The 20,939-nt window shown below is 36.2% G+C and overlaps 2 protein-coding genes across 3 annotated transcripts; both read left to right on the top strand.

The window, feature by feature from the left end:
• Positions 1 to 3,483: 3,483 nt before the first annotated feature.
• LOC110890643 (peptidyl-prolyl cis-trans isomerase CYP22) lies at positions 3,484 to 7,794 on the top strand. Of its 2 annotated transcripts, none has more exons than XM_022138259.2 (7): positions 3,484 to 3,615; positions 3,729 to 3,947; positions 5,275 to 5,362; positions 5,656 to 5,748; positions 7,052 to 7,084; positions 7,171 to 7,227; positions 7,327 to 7,794. In XM_022138259.2, the coding sequence occupies exons 2-7, from the start codon at positions 3,748 to 3,750 to the stop codon at positions 7,435 to 7,437; spliced, it is 582 nt and encodes a 193-aa protein (XP_021993951.1). In that variant the 5' UTR covers positions 3,484 to 3,615; positions 3,729 to 3,747; the 3' UTR covers positions 7,438 to 7,794. The 2 variants fall into 2 exon arrangements, with proteins under 2 accessions (XP_021993951.1, XP_021993950.1); XM_022138258.2 differs by having other exon boundaries at positions 3,513 to 3,615; positions 3,716 to 3,947.
• Positions 7,795 to 10,776: 2,982 nt separating this feature from the next.
• LOC110890642 (NADH dehydrogenase [ubiquinone] 1 alpha subcomplex subunit 6) lies at positions 10,777 to 14,525 on the top strand. The gene is made up of 2 exons (XM_022138257.2): positions 10,777 to 11,132; positions 14,124 to 14,525. Exons 1-2 carry the CDS (start codon positions 10,923 to 10,925, stop codon positions 14,307 to 14,309), a joined length of 396 nt encoding a protein of 131 aa, XP_021993949.1. The 5' UTR covers positions 10,777 to 10,922; the 3' UTR covers positions 14,310 to 14,525.
• The last annotated feature ends 6,414 nt before the right edge of the window (positions 14,526 to 20,939 follow it).

The following is a 20,939-nucleotide window of genomic DNA, read 5'->3' as shown; positions in this document are numbered from 1 at the left end:
CCGCACAACACTTCATACGAGTGCACAAGCCCCTTTGGGCCACTCCTTGTTCACGGGTTCATTAGGCAGCCGAGTGGGCTTGGCCCACTCCCCCACTCGCAACACAAAATCGGAATTAGGGGTTTTGTTTCCTTGTTTTTGCAAAATCACAAACACACACAACAACCCTAGACTCTTTCTCTCTCTCTCGGCTGCTTGGATCCCCGACGGCGAACAACACTTCTCGGCTCACCCTCTCCTTGATTCCAACCGGTTAGTGTACATTGTTATTTGATTGTATATGATGATGTTATGATCTATGCGTTTACATGATGATTATATATGATTCTTGAGCATTACATGATGTAATTCGGATGATGATAGTATGGTTGATTGTGATAGAACCGGTTTACATGTGTGCTTTGTTATAAATCAAATGTTAATATGTGGTTCGGATTGTTAACATGTTCATACGGATCGGATGAAACTCGATGTAATCTGTTGTTATGCTATATGATTCGGATGGTAACTTGTGGATATGCTAAGCATTGGGCTAGGTAATTAGTCACGGTTACATGTTCATATAAATAGATTATTGTTCATATGAATGCTGTTCACGTTGATTTGATGTTCTTGAATTGTTATGAATATGCATGAAATCTGAATTAACTGTTGATAAATTTCCGTGATTGATCTGATTTCGAAACTGCCTTAGATGTTTGCTAGAATCACGGATAAGTCAATGCAGGAATTATGGAAATCAGTTACATACTCGGTTACGACACATGGTTGCGAGTCGGGACCATAGTTGCGAGTCAGGTTGCGACTCGTAACCAAGCCAGCACAAGTCGAGACCATGGTTGCGAGTCCCGTTGCGACTCGTTACCAGACCATGATGAACCGAGACCACCATTGCGACTAGTAACCAGCTGTTGCGACTCGTAATCTCCGGTTGCGACTCGAGATCGCCGGTTGCGACTCGAGACCACCATTTACACGCACACTGTTGGGCCTTCACTGTTACGGGCCCAATCTATTGAGCCCAACGATTGAATTTGTGGACTGTTTGCTATTGGACTTTTACTATTACAGGCCCAACTGATTGGGCCGGACACTTGGCTATTTGTTTAACTGTTTTGCTTTGGGCTGCTATTGGGATACGTGTTCATTGCCATGATCAATACGTGTTAGTAACTTACGTGCTTTATACAAACCTGACCTGCGTAATAACCATGATAGGACGTGAGTGACCATTTACTTGCTACTTGTACTTTCTGTGTATCTGCCGAGCAAACCAAGGTGAGTTCACACAGCCAAGGCATGGGATTCCCGGGTTGGGAATTGGGTTGGATATGTTATTGCAAAAGGAGTTACTCGTACTTACGCATATACCAGACTATAGACCATCGTCCTCAGGTTAGTCAGGACACGTTACGTAAAGCCTACGTAACCCAGTATATTTGCCATATGTCTCCCGGGTCGGGAGGACACGTTACGTAAAGCCTACGTAACCCAATACCATCTACTGGCTTCCAGGTCGGAAGGCCACGCTGCGTAAAGCCTGCGTAGCCCCCACGCGTACCACTGTCCTCGGGGAAGGGCACGTCACGTAAAGCCTACGTGACCCTGTACGTATTCCTGTTCTCAGTAAAGAAGAACACATGGTCGGAAGTTAGTCTAGTAAGTACCGTTAATGAGAAGCCCTCATTAGCCAGGATAAACATGGGAAGCCCCCACCAGTATTATGAACACAAGGTTTGGGAAGCCCCCACCTTTAGTACACACTAGTATGGGAAACCCCCACTAGCTATATTTATGCACTATGTTATGAACTTACTTTCTGTGAACTCGCTCAACTAGTTTGTTGATTATTTGCTGCATGCCTTGCAGGACCTTAGGTACTTTATGGAGCTTGCACAGGGAGGAGCAGGTCGTTGTGGGATTTGGATTCATGAACGTTATTCGAACTTATAACTTGATTTGGGTTTACTTTATATTGCTTCCGCTACTTAAACAATGTTTGGTTTTGAAACATCAATCATGTCATGACGATTTACATTAATTACTTTTATTATTAAATGCTATGTTTGATATGATTGATGGCGTGATCCTGGTCAGTCACGCTCCCAAGCGGTGGTATTCCGCGGGTGGATTTTGGGGGTGTGACAAACCGTGTCTCCCGATTTAAATTTGCGAAGAGAGATAGTGACAATGTTGGGTCTAAAGTTTTTATATCTTTAAAAACATGCACATTTCATGTCATAATATATTTCATATGAATAACAATGTTGTTGCCAATGAGGCGATGATCATATTGCACGAACAATGATGCTGAGAGCATGAGACGGTCGACTTAAGGTAACAACATGAGACATTGAGGTGACGAGTAGACTGTTGTTTAGCGGTTTAGGGTTTAACTTTTAGATTTAGTGTTAATTTATTTATTGACGTGGTTGGGCTAGTACATATGGATATAGTTGTAAATTTGTATATAGTGGATCAAAAGCTAATAGAGTGGTATACATAAAACTATAAATTTAATTTATATTTATGTATATATGTATATGTGTATATATATAGGTGTATGTACATACATGTATATTAGACTAACTTAAAATAATAATTCAAGCTGAACCGAGCTGAGTAGACTTTTACTTACGCTTGATTCGTTTACAAACCAAACTGAACAAAACAATTTATTTACAACGGAACCTCAAATCAAACGAGCGTTTTCTAAGCCGGCGTCAAGCGGTTTGGACGCCTCTACCTCCTCCTAAACATCAATTATATAACTATAAAAAGGCTATGTTGGTGGAAGTGGGCCACTAACTCTTTGCCATACACCCCTTTGTTCCCAGGTAAACTCATATATGTCATTCTTAATTGTTTTCCTATATTCCGGAGTAGTATAACGTAGTTGTACACAAATGACAATTATATTATATTATATGACCGGTATAACTTAGTTGCATTTATCCTTCAATGCTATTTCATGGCTACCCCTAAGCTTTCAACATATTTCAGGTTAAGTCCCCTTTTATTATTTAAGTATGATATTTAGGAACAAAGTATGTCATATGCATACAAACTCAAGTCACATGCAGAAAAACTCAAGTGCTTGCATGTATTAGTGGGTCATATCCATACATAAACAAGAAAAAACCGTTCGTATAAATTCGAGTTAGTTTACATTTATCGCTTTGAGTTTCTAAAGTTCGACTTTACCCCTTGCGTTACTTTATTTTTAAAAACAAGCTTTTTACGTAGGTATTTTTATGTACGCGTTGGTATAAAGTTAAAGTTGGTTTATGTTTCGACATCAACTTTTCCTTGGACACGAGTCAGCTCAAGTATGATACGTTTTCGTGCTTAATTTATATACTTTTCCAGTTGATCTACTTTTTTACGTAAATTTTGCACCAAATCGAGCATCGTTAGATATAATACATTTTCATTCGACTATATAAATTCGAGTTACTCTATGTTTCTACCCCTAGCAACGCAAGACAAGTAAAATTACAATTATATTTCACTACTACAGTACACACCGACACCGACGAACAATTCGCACCTCTCATCACTGCTCGAGGCTACTCTTGCTATCGTGGCTCACCGCCGCAATCGTCTTCTTGCTTGGTATGTAGTTTTAATTACACATTTGCTTCGTGGCAGAGCGCGGGCCCTCTTCCTCGTTGAAATCTATTACTCAAATAAACCCTAACTAAACTATTTCAAGAGGGTTTTACCAGGAACAAAGCAGAAGCAGAAATGGCAAGTGGAATGGTGGGTGGAGGAGCAAACGGGGGAGTGGAGTGGCACCAGAGGCCTCCAAACCCTAAAAACCCCATCGTCTTCTTCGACATAACCATCGGCACCATCCCCGCCGGTCGTATTAAGATGGAGCTTTTCGCCGACATCGCCCCCAAAACCGCCGAGAACTTCCGCCAGTTCTGTACCGGAGAGTTTAGGTATCAATCAATCTTTTAGGTTTTAAATCTGTTTCTTTCATCCTCAGTTCGTTATATGCTTGCTTGCACTTCTTTTGTGTTAGGGTTTTAGGCTTTTCTTTAGGATTTAAACTTCATAACAACCAAAGTTTTACTTGTTTTCATCATTAAATATTTTGAGTGTTGTTACTCTTGGTTTGTGTAAAAGAATTTACATGTATTTTATGGCATTTGTGCTGGGTGTGCTGGGTGTCAATCATGTCCGGTTGAAATGTGCAACCCGAACCAAACCCATATTATTGTCTGTGTCATAGATTTCAACCCTAATATGGGCATACATGAAGTCGGGTCAAATTCAACACGACCCGTTTTTTAAATGAGTCGTACATGTTGACGAGTTTCAAGCTGGTTATGGGTAACATTTTTCCGGTGAGTATGAGTGTGACACGTAGATAATAAGGTGTGACAAAACTATAACATTACTGTGATGACCATGTAAAATGGAAACCGAAAAAACAAAAATAAAATTATAAAAGTTTTTTTTTTTCTAAACACTTAAATGGGTTAACGGGTCAACTTGTTTTTTTACACCGGTCAATTTGAACCTGGCTTGTTTATAAAACGGGTCAACTCGAGCACGACTTGTTTTTAAATGGGTCGTGTTAGTTGACCCAATACGTGTTCTTTTTCTAGTCGTGTCAGGAATTGTCGCCCCTGTCTGCACACCCTTTCAAAGTGGAAAGAGGATTTCTTATCCTATGGAAATTCAAACATGACAATGATATAATTGAATAGTTGTAAAACATTTTTGAATCTTATTTTCTTATCATTCCACAATATGTTTTGGGATGATTCTTCAAAAGATAAAGACATATTTTTACTTAAAATCAACAGAATGAGAACAAAGAATGTACATCTGTTCTTTCAGATTCTATTGCTTTTTGTTTAGTTTAAGCCAACTGCAAGAGCATGCTTAAGATTCTGAACCAGTAAACAATTGCATAATCCTCCTGTAATCATAACATGTTCTTTGCAAATAGGTCAAAAGCAAAGTAACAATCATATTCTCTATAAAATTTGTGGAAACATAAGAAAAAGAAACGGGCTATGAAAATATTATCTGTATTAATTTGTATGTAAACTTGGTTGACCTTCAAGCCCCAAGTTTCATTGTGTTCAACTTTCTTATCGAAATGCTTTTGTTCCAAATATCTCCTCCTAGCGTCTAATTTAGTATTTAATAATATCCATAGTCATACGTTCATTGTTGTATTTAGTGTGTTGTATACGTTACAGTTCTCAAGTTTCTACTGATTTGATATTCATTTATCCACCTGGTGTTTTGCAGAAAAGCTGGACTACCTGTTGGATACAAGGGATGTCAATTTCATAGGATAATCAAGGATTTTATGATACAGGCTGGTGATTTTCTAAAGGTTTATTTCTTTTCATTCGCCATTACTTTCATTTTGTTAATCAAGTGTCACTATAGTGCTATTGAAATCTCTGAAGTTAAATGGCAATTAGTATGGATTGTAAATTCACATGAATTAAGGACAACTTACCATTGACATGAGTTCAGTTTCAACTAGTGCAATTACTTGAATTCAATGCATGCATATTGTAGCCTAAAACTTTCACAATTGACATTGCTGAGTTACTTTTACGTAGGCCGCGGTACATTCATGTAAATGAAGAGTATACTGAGGCTCACATATTTTTTTGTCAGGGAGATGGCAGTGGATGCGTATCCATATATGGAAGTAAGTTCGAGGATGAAAATTTCATTGCTAAGCATACTGGACCCGGTCTTTTGTCAATGGTATGCATCTTAGAACTTTCTCATGCTCATTTTTCTAGTTATTTTACAGATGCTCCTCTCTCAGTCTCTCTTGTTCTGTATCTGATTGATCATCATTTTTCTTATATCCACGTTAGTCATACATGTGTAGAATTTGCACTCATGTTTTCTTCCATTTCCTTGTAGTAAAGTTGAGTGATTGAGTCACATATAGTAAAATTGAGATGCCTTCTGCTTGTCAGAATTCATTACCTGAGCTCTAAATAATTCTCGTAAAATCATATGATCCACAGTTTTGTGGTTACTTCAGTTTTCTTTTTCTTGTGTTTTTTCTAGCACTGCCTGTCTGTGCAGGATGCACGAGTTTCGAAACATATTACTGACGTGTTTTCCTGAAGTCAATTTAATCAACATAATAGTAAAGGAGTAAAGAATGTGCATATGAAATTTATATATACATTGGCAAGTGGAAAAATTAATTATGGTGTTACGTGGAGTTATAAATGCAAGACTAAGAAACAAAGGTCCCTTTTATTTGATGTTCTGCGGCTAAGTACTTACTGGTAGAGGGTTGGGTAACGGGTCAAAATGGGTCGGTTGTGAGTTGACCCATCGACGTCTCTATGTTTTTTCTTTGAATATTATAAGCAAGTTGCATGTCGAAGTTTACTTAAAATTATATTCGACACATTTCGCGATATACTAAGAAGAAAGCATATTATATAGAGATTTGGAAGGTGACTTGGAAAGCATTTCAGATACATGGCAGGTCTTCAGGCCATTTGACCCGCTTCATATTAGGCTAAGTTCTTAAATCAGCCTGATCTGTTAAATATAAAATGTCCCAAGCCAAATGGGTCAAAATTATTACCTCTGCATATTGGTCACCGGTCATCATTTGATAGAACAACCCCCCCCCCCCCCCCCCACACACACACAATACCTTCGACATGTACTTGCGCAAAGCTTCACTTTTGTTGATGTGGTTTTTTTCGTCATTGACTTTGACTTTTCAAAGTATAGACGGTCTTCCTTCCACCCTATTTGTTTTTTCGAATGGCCAAGTTTTCTACTAGTAGGAGTATCCGACATTGTTCCTCTCAGTTCAACTTCTAAACTGTAGCCGGTAGAGTGCTTATAGCGAATCCTGGTTCTGCTGACATAGTTCTAATGAGAAAGTTATAACATTTAGTAAGATATTTCTTCATGTAACTATGACAAGTTATTGTACGTTTGTTATTAAATTTACATGCTAATCCTTGTGGAATAATATTAACAAGAGTGTTCAAGTATTCTTCATTTATATCGTTTTAATCTTTGGCAGGCTAACAGCGGACCAAATACAAACGGGTGTCAGGTACTTCAGCTTTTGTTATTTGTTACTAACACAATTTGCTGTCTTATTTCTTATAATACAATAACATGTTTTGTTCTTCGTCTCAGTTTTTTATTACTTGTGCCAAGTGTGATTGGCTCGACAACAAGCACGTGGTATTCGGGGTATGTTCTTTTTCCTAGCATCCTTAATAATATCAGTTCTTTTAAAAAAGTGAATATTTTGGAATTGTGATGTACTAATATTGCTGGTTATTGATGCAGAGAGTTCTTGGTGATGGTCTTTTGGTGATGAGGAAGATTGAGAATGTGGCCACTGGACCGAACAACCGTCCTAAATTGCCCTGCATTATCGCTGAATGCGGGGAGATGTGATCATGAATGCACACGTTTTCGCATCTATATGAATGATAAGAAGATTTAACAATATCTATCAGGTTGAGATAATGTGCAATTCATGATTCGCAAAGCCAAAGAAAACATAAACGTAGTTATGTAACATGCTTAGGAGCCTTGTGAACGTTGTATCCTTTTGGGGTGCTTTGTTCGTATCTTGGTTTGAGCTATTGACTTTCGGTAATTCGCATATCTAAACATCGTCTGGTTGAACCTAGGGCTCGGGACGGGATGCTAACTGCTAACATCCCCCTTTGATGTATCTTAAACTTAAGTTGTGATTGCTGATAAATTGGTGTGATTCATCATTTTTACTCAAAGTATTCACTTTTTTAACAGTGAAATGATCAAAATCTACTAACTAATCCATTGCATAACCTTTGAAAATGATGTAAAGATTTAACCACCGGATGTGTTTAAGATTGGAAGACTTTAGACTTCCTGTTCAAAGTCTATTAGTACTGAGCGGGATAGGCTATATTTAAAGGTATTATTGTTACTTAAATCAATACTAGGAGCATTAACATCTCATTTCTTATATCAACCAATATAATCATTAGATTGAGATGATGATGGGTATATCGAGGTTTTTATAAGATTAATCAGATCTAGAGATTTTTTTAACAAGTTTAAGGTAACTCTAATTCTATACCATTGTTTACTATGAGATTTGAACCTTTGACCTCTTGGAGAGGCACCATTTTACACATCTGAATAGTGGATACCGCTACGTTAAAAGCCTTTTAGTAGCCTTTTAGTAACAAAATAAAGAGACAAATATGACTTTTAGCTATGTTATAGAAATGAAAGTATAAAACTCATCATGAATATTTTAAGTAGTTCGTTGGAACTAACTTTAAGATGTCATCTGTATTTTTCCAGACAATAAGATCTATAACCATAAAAAGATAAAAATTATAATCAAAATCAACTTTATCATACCCCATAAGACTAATAATTATGATATGGTTACAAATATCTTTTACAACATCTAAACTATGACCAAAACACAATTGCATACAATGCCTAAACATTGAACAATGTTATGTACTTGTTGACCTAGAAAAGGGTATAACATTGCATAACAACAAAATTACAAGGGCAATTTATGTAAACACACAAAACATTAAAATAAATGCAAGTGAATAGAACAGAGATAAAAAAAAAAAAAAAAAAAAACCGAATGTGAGATCTTTTTTAAAAAATACACAAAGTTTAAAGACAAATATGTTTTTTAATTAAAGTATATAGATAGAGATAGAGACTCAGATCAGAATGCTCTAAGTGAGTAAGATCTCTAGTTTATACTAGACAAATGTGTAGATTTATGAATACAATTAAAGTTGAGCGAGTTAGAGTTGTTTTGAAATAAAGTATAAAGATGAAATACACACAGAATTATCGTACAAAGCGTACGAAATAAAAGAGAGAAAAAACAAGCTAACAATAACTATTATCTAAATTAATCATATAATTATATTATATACATATTAAAAACATAAGTGAATGAACAGTAATTATATACGTATTTTCATTTTCATTGGCGGTAATAGTGCTGGCCATCTACTCGCTCTCATGGGCGGCAAACGGGAATAGTGCCAGACAGCTGCCTGTCACTACCCTATTGGTCCAACAAATTTATGATTTTATCCTGTTTTAAAATTACGATTTTATCATCACTTCAAAATTATGTTTTTACCCCCACTTAAAAATAAATTCACGCTTTTGCTCCCAGCTAGAAATTTCAATTTTGCCCTCAGTTCAACATTACGATTTTGCCCCGTTTAAATTATGGTTTTCTCCCGTTTTAAAATTACGATTTTATCATCACTTCAAAATTATGTTTTTACCTCCACTTAAAAATAAATTCACGCTTTTGCTCCCAACCAGAAATTTCAATTTTGCCCTCGGTTCAAAATTACGATTTTGCCCCGTTTAAATTTACATTTTTGCCATTAGTTTTTTTTTCTCCAAGCCAAGTTACGATCTTTCCCTTAACCTAAATTTACATTTTCTCTATCATTTTTGTTTGTTTTCCTGGTTAAATTACAATTTTGCCCCCAGTGATTACAGTCATGCCATTATTTTAGTTTTTTTTTTAAGTTGTGGTAGTGTTTTGTTTTGATTAATTGACTCAGTGTAATTTTTATTCGTGTCAAGCGGCTGCCTGACACACGCTCATTTGTCTTGAAAAAATATAATTTTTCTCCGGTTTAAAATTATAGTTTTCCATCATTTTTTAGCAAAAATATGATAATGGTTGACTCAATGTAATTTTTTGAGATCGTGTTATGAGTAGTACGTACAGGTAACCGAAACACATGCGTACATGTTACGAGAGATAAATTTTCGACTTAATGCCTCGCAACGCGGGCGGAGAAAAATCTAGTTACTTTGAATACAAAATGACTAAGGTGCTGTTTTTTTTTTCAGATGTAAAATGTTTGTAGTCTGCGAACCACATCTGCAGGCATCTGCAAGAGAAGATGTGGCCCAAATGTCTGCAGTCTGCAAGGAGAAGAAGGTTTGTTTTTTCCTTCAAAAACAACTTCACACACACAATACACACACAAGCTCTCTCTCTCTGCTCTCTCTCTCTACAACCACCACCACCACCGCACCACCTCTGCCACCACCACCGCACCACCTCCGCCATCACACCACCGCCCCTCTCTCTCTCTCTCTACGGTCTCTCTCTCTCTCATAGAACACTCTCTCTCTCTACAACCACAACCACCACCTCCGCCACCACCACCGCACCACCTCCGCTATCACACCACCGCCTCTCTCTCTCTCACAGGTCTCTCTCTCTCACACAGATCTCTCTCTCTCTCACAGGTCTCTCTCTCTCTAAGGTCTCTCTCTCTCACAGATCTCTCTCTCTCTCTCTCACCGATCTCTCGCTCTCACAGATCTCTCTCTCTCTCTACGGTCTCCCTAAATTGATGGGTTTGGTGGTGGTGGGTTTTGACGATGGTGGTGGTGGCGGAGGTGGTGCGGTGGTGGTGGCGGAGGTGGTGGTGGCAGGGGAGAAGAGGAAGAAGAAGAAGGGTGGGTGGTGTGTGAAGATCTGATCTGATCTTGAAGCTATAATTCATAGCTTTTTTTTAAGCTATTAAAAGCTATTTTAAGATCTTATTTTTTTTTTAAAACAAACAGTCTTCAAGGGCTTATGTCTGCTCGCCCGCAGACATAAGCTCTTTACAGACAATATAAGCAAAAACAAACGGAACCTAACACTACAGTATTTAAAAAAAAAACTGTGATGTACTTGTTGTTGACCTAGAAGACAAAAGAGGGTTAATATTGCAAAACAACACAACTACAAGGGTGGTTATGTAAATATACAAACAAAAGATCAATTGGAAGCCAATCGGCCACACCTCATTCTCCTAACCCCCTCCGCCCTAATTCGCTTTATCTCGCCGGAACAACAAATCGCCGGTCAAAAACCACCGGAAAAAATGGCGTTTGCAATGAGAGTGAAGGTACCACCGAACTCCGCCACCTTACAAGAAGCCAGACACCGAACCTTCGATTTCTTCCGTGCCGCTTGCAGATCTATTCCCTCGATCATGGATATTTACAACCTATACGACGTCGTTACTCCTTCTCAGCTTCGTTCCACCATCGCCGCTGAAATCCGTAAGAACGCTCATATTAGTAACCCTAAGGTAGCGCTTTAACCCTATCTCGCTGTTTATTTTTGTTTATGTTTTTGGTATATGGTTCAGATGATTAGGTTTTCAGATCTAGGTTAGTTAGGTTGTCAATTTGGGGATTTTGTGTTTTTAAGGGTTTTTTGGTGAGTTAAGACTGTAAGAGTGATGCTTGTTGTTTGTTTGTTTGACGGTTGTTACTTGATGTTGAGATTGATTAGCTGATTGAAATGAGTTTGAAATTTTGTGAGTGAAAGGTTTGCTATTTGTTAGACAACTTCATAATGATGAGATTGAAATTTGGGGGGGGGGATTGTGATGGTTAAAGTATATTGTGTTGTATGTTGAAAGCATAGTTGTTAAAAGCCATCGCCTCTTGCGCCTAGGCCCAATTTCCTAGCGAGGCGAGGCAATTGCGCCTTAAGTCAAGGCAATTGCGCTTTAATTCTCCAAGTGATGGTTCATGCGCAGGTTCCGGCGAGATTCCTAGATTCTTGAGAGTTTTCGGCCAAATTCTCTAAATTCTTGCAAGATTCTAGCTAGATTTCTACTTTTATCTAACAAAACTACTTTTCTACACTAATAAACTAGCATTTTATACTTTTGGTACTAAATAGACGATATTAAATATTATATAATAGCTTTAGTTTATTTTATTTGAAGAATAGTATTAATTTTCTATTATATAAAAATATTTTATGTTTTTTTTTGTTGTACGCTTTTTTTTTTCTCAGGCCCGCGCTTTTTTGCGCCTTGCGCCTAAGCCCCAGGCGAGGCCTATGCGCCTTGAGTGCGCTTAACGCTTTTAATAACTATGGTTGAAAGAAGGTTATTTAACAATAGGCTGCAAGTACCAAAGGGCATTTAGCGTAGGAACACTCATATTATGTTACTAACCCTAAGGTAGCATCTAACCTTATCTCATTGTTACTTTTGATTATGTTTTTGTTTTTGTTATACGTTTCAGATAATCAGATCAAGGGTAATGAGTTGGTAACTTTGGGGATTTTGTGGTTTTTAGGGGATTTAGAGTGATGTTTGTTATCTGCTTAATGGCTCTTACTTGGTTTTGAGATTGATTTGGGGATTTAGCGGTTGTTAGGGTTTGTTGGGATTTAGAGTGATGTTTGTTATTTGTTTTAACGGATTCTTCTAGATATTGAGATCAGTTGGTTAGTTTTCAATGATGAAATTTAAATGAATTTGAAACTGTAAGGGGAAATTGTTTTCAGTTAAACTAGATGTCCGCCTGCCCGGCAATTGGTGGTGTTATTGTTTGGATTTTTTGCATTTGGTTTTAATGATGGAGATTTAATAAGATTTATAAGTTATATTGTGTTGTGTGGAAAACAAACTTATCAAACAATAGGCTGAAAGCATCAAAGGGTGTTTAGTGGAATGGTATTTTGATGTGTTAGATGGTGTTCTCTTCTTTAGAGGTCGAGGGTTTGAGTCTCGCTGTGGACCGTGGAGTAGATTAGATGGGTGTGTGAGTTGCTGTTCTAAAAAAACAATTGGCTGCAAGCTTGGTTTAAAAAAGCGTAAAGCGCTCTTAGGCGCAAAGAGCTGCGCCTTGTGTGACATAGGCGAGTTCTGTACATCAAGGTCACAAAAACGAGTTTTTTTTTGGAAAAAAAAAACCTACTGAGGCGCGCGCTTTGTACAAAAGTTGTTTTTGTGCTTTAAAGTGTTATACATGTAGCTAAAATGGTTGTACATTTAAGTGATTTCTACATTAAATCATATCTAAACTATATTTATAACTATACTTTGGAGGGATGCTAAAAACCTATAGGATATATTAAAAAATTATATAAGCACCTTGCGCCTCGCGTACAGAAAGCCCCTCTGCTTTTGCGATTTGCGCTTTGATTTTAGACCTTGTCGCTTTTGTACGCTTCATGCTTTTTTAAACGAAGGCTGCAAGTGTTTTTTAGACTTGTTAAATGCTCTATTTGTAAATTCCTGGGAGCAACGATAAATTTATAGAATACTGTGACGCCTTCATCACACGCAAAAGCATTACATATTAAAAAAGATGGTATTTAGTGGTACATAACAGATATTCTGCCTTTTTGATTATTGGTATTCTGCTTTTATTGCTCTTCATCTTGTTTTTAAAGTGTTTTGTGAGCATACAGAACAGATATGCTATCTACAAAAGATGGTATTTAGTGGATCATGTTATTTCTCTTGATACAGTTAGCCTTCCTGAGGATGGGTGGCAATGACCACTTGACAATCTGATAAATCATCTTTCATATAGCATGTTTGCGTATTGATTAGGCTGAACTTTCAAGGATAGGTGTCAAAACACGAGAAGCTGGTATTTGGTGGATTGTAGATTTGTAGCTGCAATTTGGACATTAGGTTTATATGAACGTTTAGACACTAAATGATATAGGGATGACGTTTGTTGAGCTATGAAGGACAATAATTTGAGGTTATTTTTAGGGAGTAACATTATTTGGCTGTTTGAAATTATTAGACGATGAGTTTAGATAGTGTGATACTGCCTAAAACTTATAAATGGGTTGAAACTACCCCTACGCCTGTTACTTTTAAGTATTTTGTGTCAAAATTCTGATTCTTTTTTAATAAAATCACATGTTTTTTACATGATGCCAACTTTGTATAACAGTTAGTTAATCATACATCTTTTTCTGTATTTATAATCTATCATCTTTCGCATGGCCAGTGTGAGTATTAGCAACATTACACTGTAATTCTGTAACTAAAATTTAGGCCTGATGAAGTGGTTGTTGAGCACATCTCATATTTACTTAAGTTGGTTGTGTATTGAACATCTTTCACTCTCAAGATTGTCTTTCTTTAGATGACAATTTCATTAACCCTTTATATATCATTTTTTTAGTGCTTACCATTGGCTATTCAATACTATATCTTGATATGCATATGCAATTTATATCTGGTGACTTGTTATTCTATATTCCGAATCGTAGTTTATGTTTATTTCAATGAATATGGTTTAAATATTCGTTGCAGGTGATTGATATGCTGCTATTCAAGGGAATGGAAGAGCTTAGCAACATAACAGAGCATGCAAAGCAACGACATCATATTATCGGGCAGTATGTGGTGGGTAATCAGGGTCTTGTTCAAGATGTTGCCACTAAGGATGAGAACATCTCCAAGTTCCTCAAAAATTTCTACAAAACCAACTACTTTTGAATTGTTTTTTTTTTTTTTTTTGTGTGGTGGGTCCCGCCTTTCGTTTAGTCAATAAATATGTTATTGGACAGGGGTTATTATATTGCCTGTATGAATAACATCCTTCTGCTGAATGTTGTTGGATATCAAAACATGTTCTTTCTTGTTTTCTGCACCAAAAGTCTGGAACTTGATGTTTGCAAAGATTGTTCAATATGATAAGTAGTTGATTCCTCACTTGGTCTTATGTTTGAAGAGTGTTTTGCATTCATTGTCATTAGGGGTGTGTCAAGCTGGAGCTTGTTTAAGCTTGTGCTCGACTTGTAGACTTTATAGATTTCGTGCTTGACACCATGTATAAGAAGACTTGGTTATTGCTTAAATACAAGTTAGATGTCAATATTTACTACCTTGATCATGCGCCAGACTATTACTGTATGTAAGAAGTCACAAATTAATGTGAATTAATATATGATTATAAATTTATAATATATTATAATAACTGTTCATTTCTTTTGCTTTTTTAATATATAGTAATAATAGTAATAGTAATAATAATAATTTGGGATGCAAAACTAGGGTTTGTATATGTTGATTCCAAAATCAATGAGCTAGCCTTAGCTTGTGACCCAGAACCACTCTGGCATGTCTTCACTCACCGGAAAACCTACAAAACCAACACCGTTAGCCTCGTCACGGTGAACACCGGGAGGGGGGGGGGAAGGAATCACCTTTCGGGTCATCCTTGTAAAACACAGGGGCTGTCGTGTCCTGTGGAGCATGGGAGATCACAACTAGGCCTGTAAACGGACTGAACGAACACGAACACAAGCATGTTCGTTTTCATTTATTTAACTTTAACCAAACATGAACATATAATCAAACACATTTTTTTGTTCGTGTTCGTTCATTAAGAAATCAGGCATGTTCGTGTTCGTTTATGTTCGTTCGTTTAAAGCCCTAAACGAACATAAACATAAAAAAAATTTAACTGAACATATGTGAATAAACATAAATTAACATTTATTAAACAAACATAAACGAACACAAATGAACGTAATTGTATATATATAATCAAACACAATTTAACATTAGTGAACACAAACAAACAAGTCTAGTATATTATAGTTCATACGAAAACACATCTAAATTAGGGCTCATAGATACTAAAATTTAGTAGTTTTTTTATATAAATATTAAGTAACTAATCAATTACGATCTAAGAAAAATTTTAAAATTTTATTTCTATTACTAGAAAACTCAATTACTAATTAGTTATGTTTATATAAGTAGTTAGAAAACCTAATATTTATATAAATTTAACTATTTATGTATTTAATATTATTTAAACGAACATAAACGAACGTTCACGAACATAAATGAACGAACACAAGGTGTCTTCATGTTTGTTCATTTAGTTAAACGAACAAAAAATTTTATTCTTCGTTTATTAAATAAACGAACATAAACGAACTTCCCACCGAACAAGTTCATAAACGTTTGGTTCGTGTACAGACCTAATCACAACATTAAATGAGTCTAATCCTCCCTATGCTCGCTTTTCCCTAAGGCTGGCAAATCGTGTCTTAACAGGTTTCTGACGGCGCGCACACATAAGTTTCAAACATGATTACGACTCGTTTAACTACTTTCTACCTCATGTTTATAAAACAGTTTTATGTTTTATGTTCAAAGATGAATAAATGATATATCCCAACATTGTAATTTTAATTATTTTAAAAATTAAAAAAGTCAAAGGATGTATTTTTTAGTCAAACAGGTCTAATCGTGTCTTAACATGTACCCAATTGCCAGTCACTTTTCCCAAGTTGTCTCGTCTGAATCTTTTCTAGTTGACGATAGAGAAGAGCATCACTCTGTTCCCGAGACTCATTTAACAGGGGGAGGGGAGGGAAAATAGATGAAAATATGAAAAACCATGTTCCCGAGTTTCATTTAACAAGGGGGGGGGGGGGGAGGGAAAAGGGAAGAAAATATGACCAAATATGACCATATATTCATCCTCCCAAATTGGAGAGACTAGGAGAGAAAATTTTCCTTCCCCTCTCCTCCCCTCACCTCCTCCTGTTAAATGACTCGGGAACATAGTTGCTCTAGTTTGATCCAATTTGCAAAAAGCGGGAGAAAGAGAGAGATGTTGACCAATTTGCTTGGGCTTTGACCATTCAAACAAGCCTTTTAGAGGAGCAGTCTGGGCTTGGGCCCAATTGCCGATTTCATGGCATTGGACTCGAATCAGAAGGCTCCTCATCAGTATTAGAAGCCCTTAGAACTGAACTGAATACACATACATACATACATGCAAAGAAGAAAGTTTATAAAATAGCAAGCAAAAACAAACAACATATACAACATGGAAAGTTTCATAATTGATTCAACACAAACACAATGTCAAATCTTTAAAGAAAACATTAACAACATAAGCTCGCTAAGTCCAAAGATAATAAGTTTAAGCTGGTAGACATAAAACTCTCCTCCAAGAAACACCTAAAGTGTAATGCAACTGAGTCCAATTTAGGTCGTGGTGAATAACATGAACAAAAGCGAGATGAATGCCAGGTTGCAACCAATATAGTAAAGACCTTTGAGCATCTTGTATTCTGAACGGTCGTTGATCCAAGACAATATACTGAAAGTCATATAAGCGATGCCAGAACCAACAACAGCTAAAAGCGCAAAGGGATTTGCAATGTGAAGAGGAGTGTGTTTTCCTTGTTTAAGACCGAAGAAAACGAATCCCAACAGTGATAGAACCATGGTAAGAGCATACGGAGCCACATTAGAGCCATTTAACATGGTTAGATAAAACAAATATAGCTATAATAAAAAATAGAAACAACTCAAACCTTCAAAGGTATAAGTAAAATGTAATCGAGCTTACCTTGTAGTTTGTTGTTCATTTATACCTAGAATGCTTGGATCATCGTCAGTGACTCCTCCTCCTCCCTCTTTATCATCTCCAGTGGTTATGGATTGATCAAGCCTGTTTTTAACAAAACAGTAACAATGGTTGAAATATGTATATATAAATTGTTTCAATCTTGATCTTGAATATATGTAAAAATGTAGCAATCATGAAGAACATCATAAAAAAAATCAAGAACGGTTATGGCCAACAACAATCCATCTCTACAATCAACTCAAAATCAGAAACACCGCTCCTATAAAACATTGTGGTAAGCGCATTTCAAACAATCAATAAACTAAAGATATGAGATTCACATTACTCTTAAATTCTCCAAATCATCCAACTAACTGAATTGCTTAAAACGGGAATGTGTATGTTAGTTTAAGAAACACACGAAATCTAATAAAATACATGTGCACGTACTCTGTAGTATGTACAAATAAAACATCTGCTAAAAGTGTGTAAAATAAAATGAAGAGGATACGAGGAAAGTGGTTACGTAAGAGTGGGGGATGAGGCTCTTCTTCAACAGAATTGTTAGAAATGTGTATGTTTACGATTGTTTCTGGCTCTACGGTTGATGGAAGCTGAAAAACTATAAAAACAAACAGGATTAGAATCTGGAAACTAAAACAAAAAAAATGAATTTGGACACAAGGATTACTTTGGGAGAGCTAATGCTGTGAGCTCCATACTTGCAGGCGAGCTAAATGAAGAAGTAGAACGTTTAACGCGGTTTGTGTGTGGGGGCTGGGAGGACTTAAAAAATAAAATAAAAAGAAATAAAGTTTTAAGCTAAGAAAAAAAGAAAAGAAATGAATGTGTATCTTTTCTAAATTATTTTATTCTTTTTTACTTCTTTGGATTAACGGACCCAGAAATTTTTTCCTGAGGGTGTGGAATATTTTTAAAGATTTTAGGCCCATTGCTGTATAAAAAAATCGGTTCATAGCGGGTCGGATTGGGTCGGGTCGGGTCATGTAAGACAAAAGAATATCAAACTAAAATTTATATAATCATTAAAAACACGTCAAACGTCATTACAAACGTATTTAAAATTGTGCCATGCAAGTTTTTTTTTTTTTTTTTTTTTTTTTTTTTTTTTTTTTTAAATCTATCCAAAACATCATCTAGAGATACTAAATATACCATAAGTTCATTACATTCTTACTTATGGTTCCTATCACATATAAATCGCTTCATAAGTTCATAAAACAACACTAAACACTTAAACAAAATAAACAATCATGTTCAACCATAGTCCATTATTTTCAATTTTATTTTCAAACATTCAAGCTCATGTATTAAATGTTAATTACTTGTAACTAATCAATTAAACAAACAAAACTATAAATAAAACAAAAGATCATTTAACTACAAGTCTAGAACAACCAATAAAACATCAAAAAACATAAAACGATCAAACTCTTATACATCTATATTTTCTCATAATCATCACATAAAAAAAAAATCAATAAAGAAACCATATTAGTTCTATATCGGAATTCTGGCGTAATCTGGGTCGGTCTTGCCAGAATTTTGTTTTTTTCGTAAAAATAAGTCGCCCGGTCGTGAGCAGTGGCGTTAAGTCGCTAGAAGTTTTTTTTTTGGGGTGGGATTGCAATTGGAATGGGTAGATGAGTTTGGGTTATTTTATTTAGTTCAAATTTCTTTGGGTCGGGTTTGGGCTTGTGTTAAAAAAATAGATTGTAGATTGAGCTTTTATTGAGTTAAGTAATAAAGTGAATAAGTGGTTAAAGAATAATTATATAAATTGTGTTATATGCTTATATATTAAATAATAATCAGTGTTATTTTTTTTATAAATTCATAATATCTTTTTCTAAGTGGGGCGGTTGAAAATTTTCAAGGGATGCGGGGTAAAAATTTCCAAATGGTGCGGTCGGAATTTTCAGCGAAAAATAACACTAAAAATTCTTTTTTTCAAGGGGTGTGCCGCCCGCCCACAGCTTGGGGTGGGTACGCCTCTGCTTCTTTGTACTTTCTTATCAAGGTAGGGGTGTGCACGATTCGGTTCGATTTGGTTTTTGGGTAAAACCAAAACCGAAATGTCGGTTTTCGTTTATTAAAACCACTAGGTTTCGATTTTTATGGTTTTTACGTTGATTTGGTTTTTCGGTTATTTCGATTTTTTGAACAAAATTATGTAAGATTCAAAAAATAAAAAGTATAGTTTAAAAAATAAGAATCTTTCTTATATGTTTACATTTAAGTTATTATACTTAACCTCTTTAATTAATATTCTTTATATATACGTAACATTCTAATCTATTTTTATGTTTATCCAGAGATTTTATTAAGACATTTTCTTTTATAATAATTTAAAGATCATCTAATTTTTATATTAAATTTTGTTATTTCTTATAGAAATAAATAAATCATTTCAATTATAAATGAACATGTAATGTTTTATTATAAACATTTAACATTCAAGAATAAATTTAATAGTTTCCACTAGCATTGGATTAAACACTTAAACATAAAAAAAAATATGGATTGTAACTTATCGGTTCGGTTCAGTTTTTTTCGGTTACTGAAAATGGTTATCCGAAAACTGAACCGGGGTTTCGGTTATTAAAAATCCGAAAACCGAACCGCCATTTTTTGTTTCGGTTCGGTTTCTTCGGTTTTTCCGGTTACGATTCGGTTTTTTCAGTTTTCTGCTCACCCCTAATCTAAGGATTGCATCCTCCTATTTGAGAAATGTCAATCATTCAGCAATTATCACATGATATCATACGCCAATTGATCCTCCCCCTTCCCCTGCCCCTTTTCACTTCGTCTCCTTCTCCTGCCCTCTGTCTCTTCCCTTTTCCGGCGACTATGGCCTCTTCGTCCTCCTTTGATGCACCGATACCCTCAATACCATCTTACGTAAGCTCACATGGTTCAGTGGCACCCGTATCAGCGGTTCAATCCGGTATACGAGGAATAACATTACACTGAGCATGAAAGGCTTGTGCAAGATCTTCATTAGGGTTCATGGCCTGTGAAGCAAACGAGGCTAAGTTCTGACAACGATTAGCATAGTGACCATCAAGACGACAAAGTTGACAATGAGGACCCATTCTTCCACGACCACAGTTGCTACCCAAATATGATGTTGACCTATGGGGGCGACCCCTTTGACACTGAGAAGGAGGGAAGCGATTAGTTTGAGATTGGAAAGCAACAATAGGGGTGTTGGATGAGCCATGTATAGACCGAATAAAGAGCTCATGGCTCTCAGCCAGAGCACGCAAGTCACAAAATAGGGGTGCTAGTTTGGAGGCCCAGACTGCAGTGGAAAAAGTCTCAAAAGAGGATCCGAGACCACACAAAAACCAGTGCAGTTGTCAGGATCCTGGACTGTAACGCCTCACTTTTATTGCATGTATGAATAACATCCTTCTACTAAATGTTGTTGGATATCAAAACTTGTTCTTTCTTGTTTTCTATACCTAAGTCTTGAATTTGATGTTTGTAAAGATTGTTCAATATGACAACTAGTTGATTCCTCTTTAGGTCTTATGCTTGAGGAGTGTGTTTTGCATGCATCGTGGTTAGGGGTGTAAATGAGCCGAGTCAATCTTGAGCTCGTTTGAGTTCGAGCTCGACTTGTTTACTTTTGAGTGTTTGAGCTAGACACGATTTCTAAGATTTGGTAATTGGCTTAATTAAGTATAACATATGTTAATCACCTAAGGTTAAATTGTCCAAAG

The sequence above is a fragment of the Helianthus annuus genome, chromosome 11, assembly GCF_002127325.2.
Source record: "Helianthus annuus cultivar XRQ/B chromosome 11, HanXRQr2.0-SUNRISE, whole genome shotgun sequence".
In the NCBI taxonomy this organism is placed as follows: Eukaryota; Viridiplantae; Streptophyta; class Magnoliopsida; order Asterales; family Asteraceae; genus Helianthus; species Helianthus annuus.
Note: the sequence above shows the minus strand (reverse complement) of the source record. Positions and strands in the feature narration are given on the sequence as shown.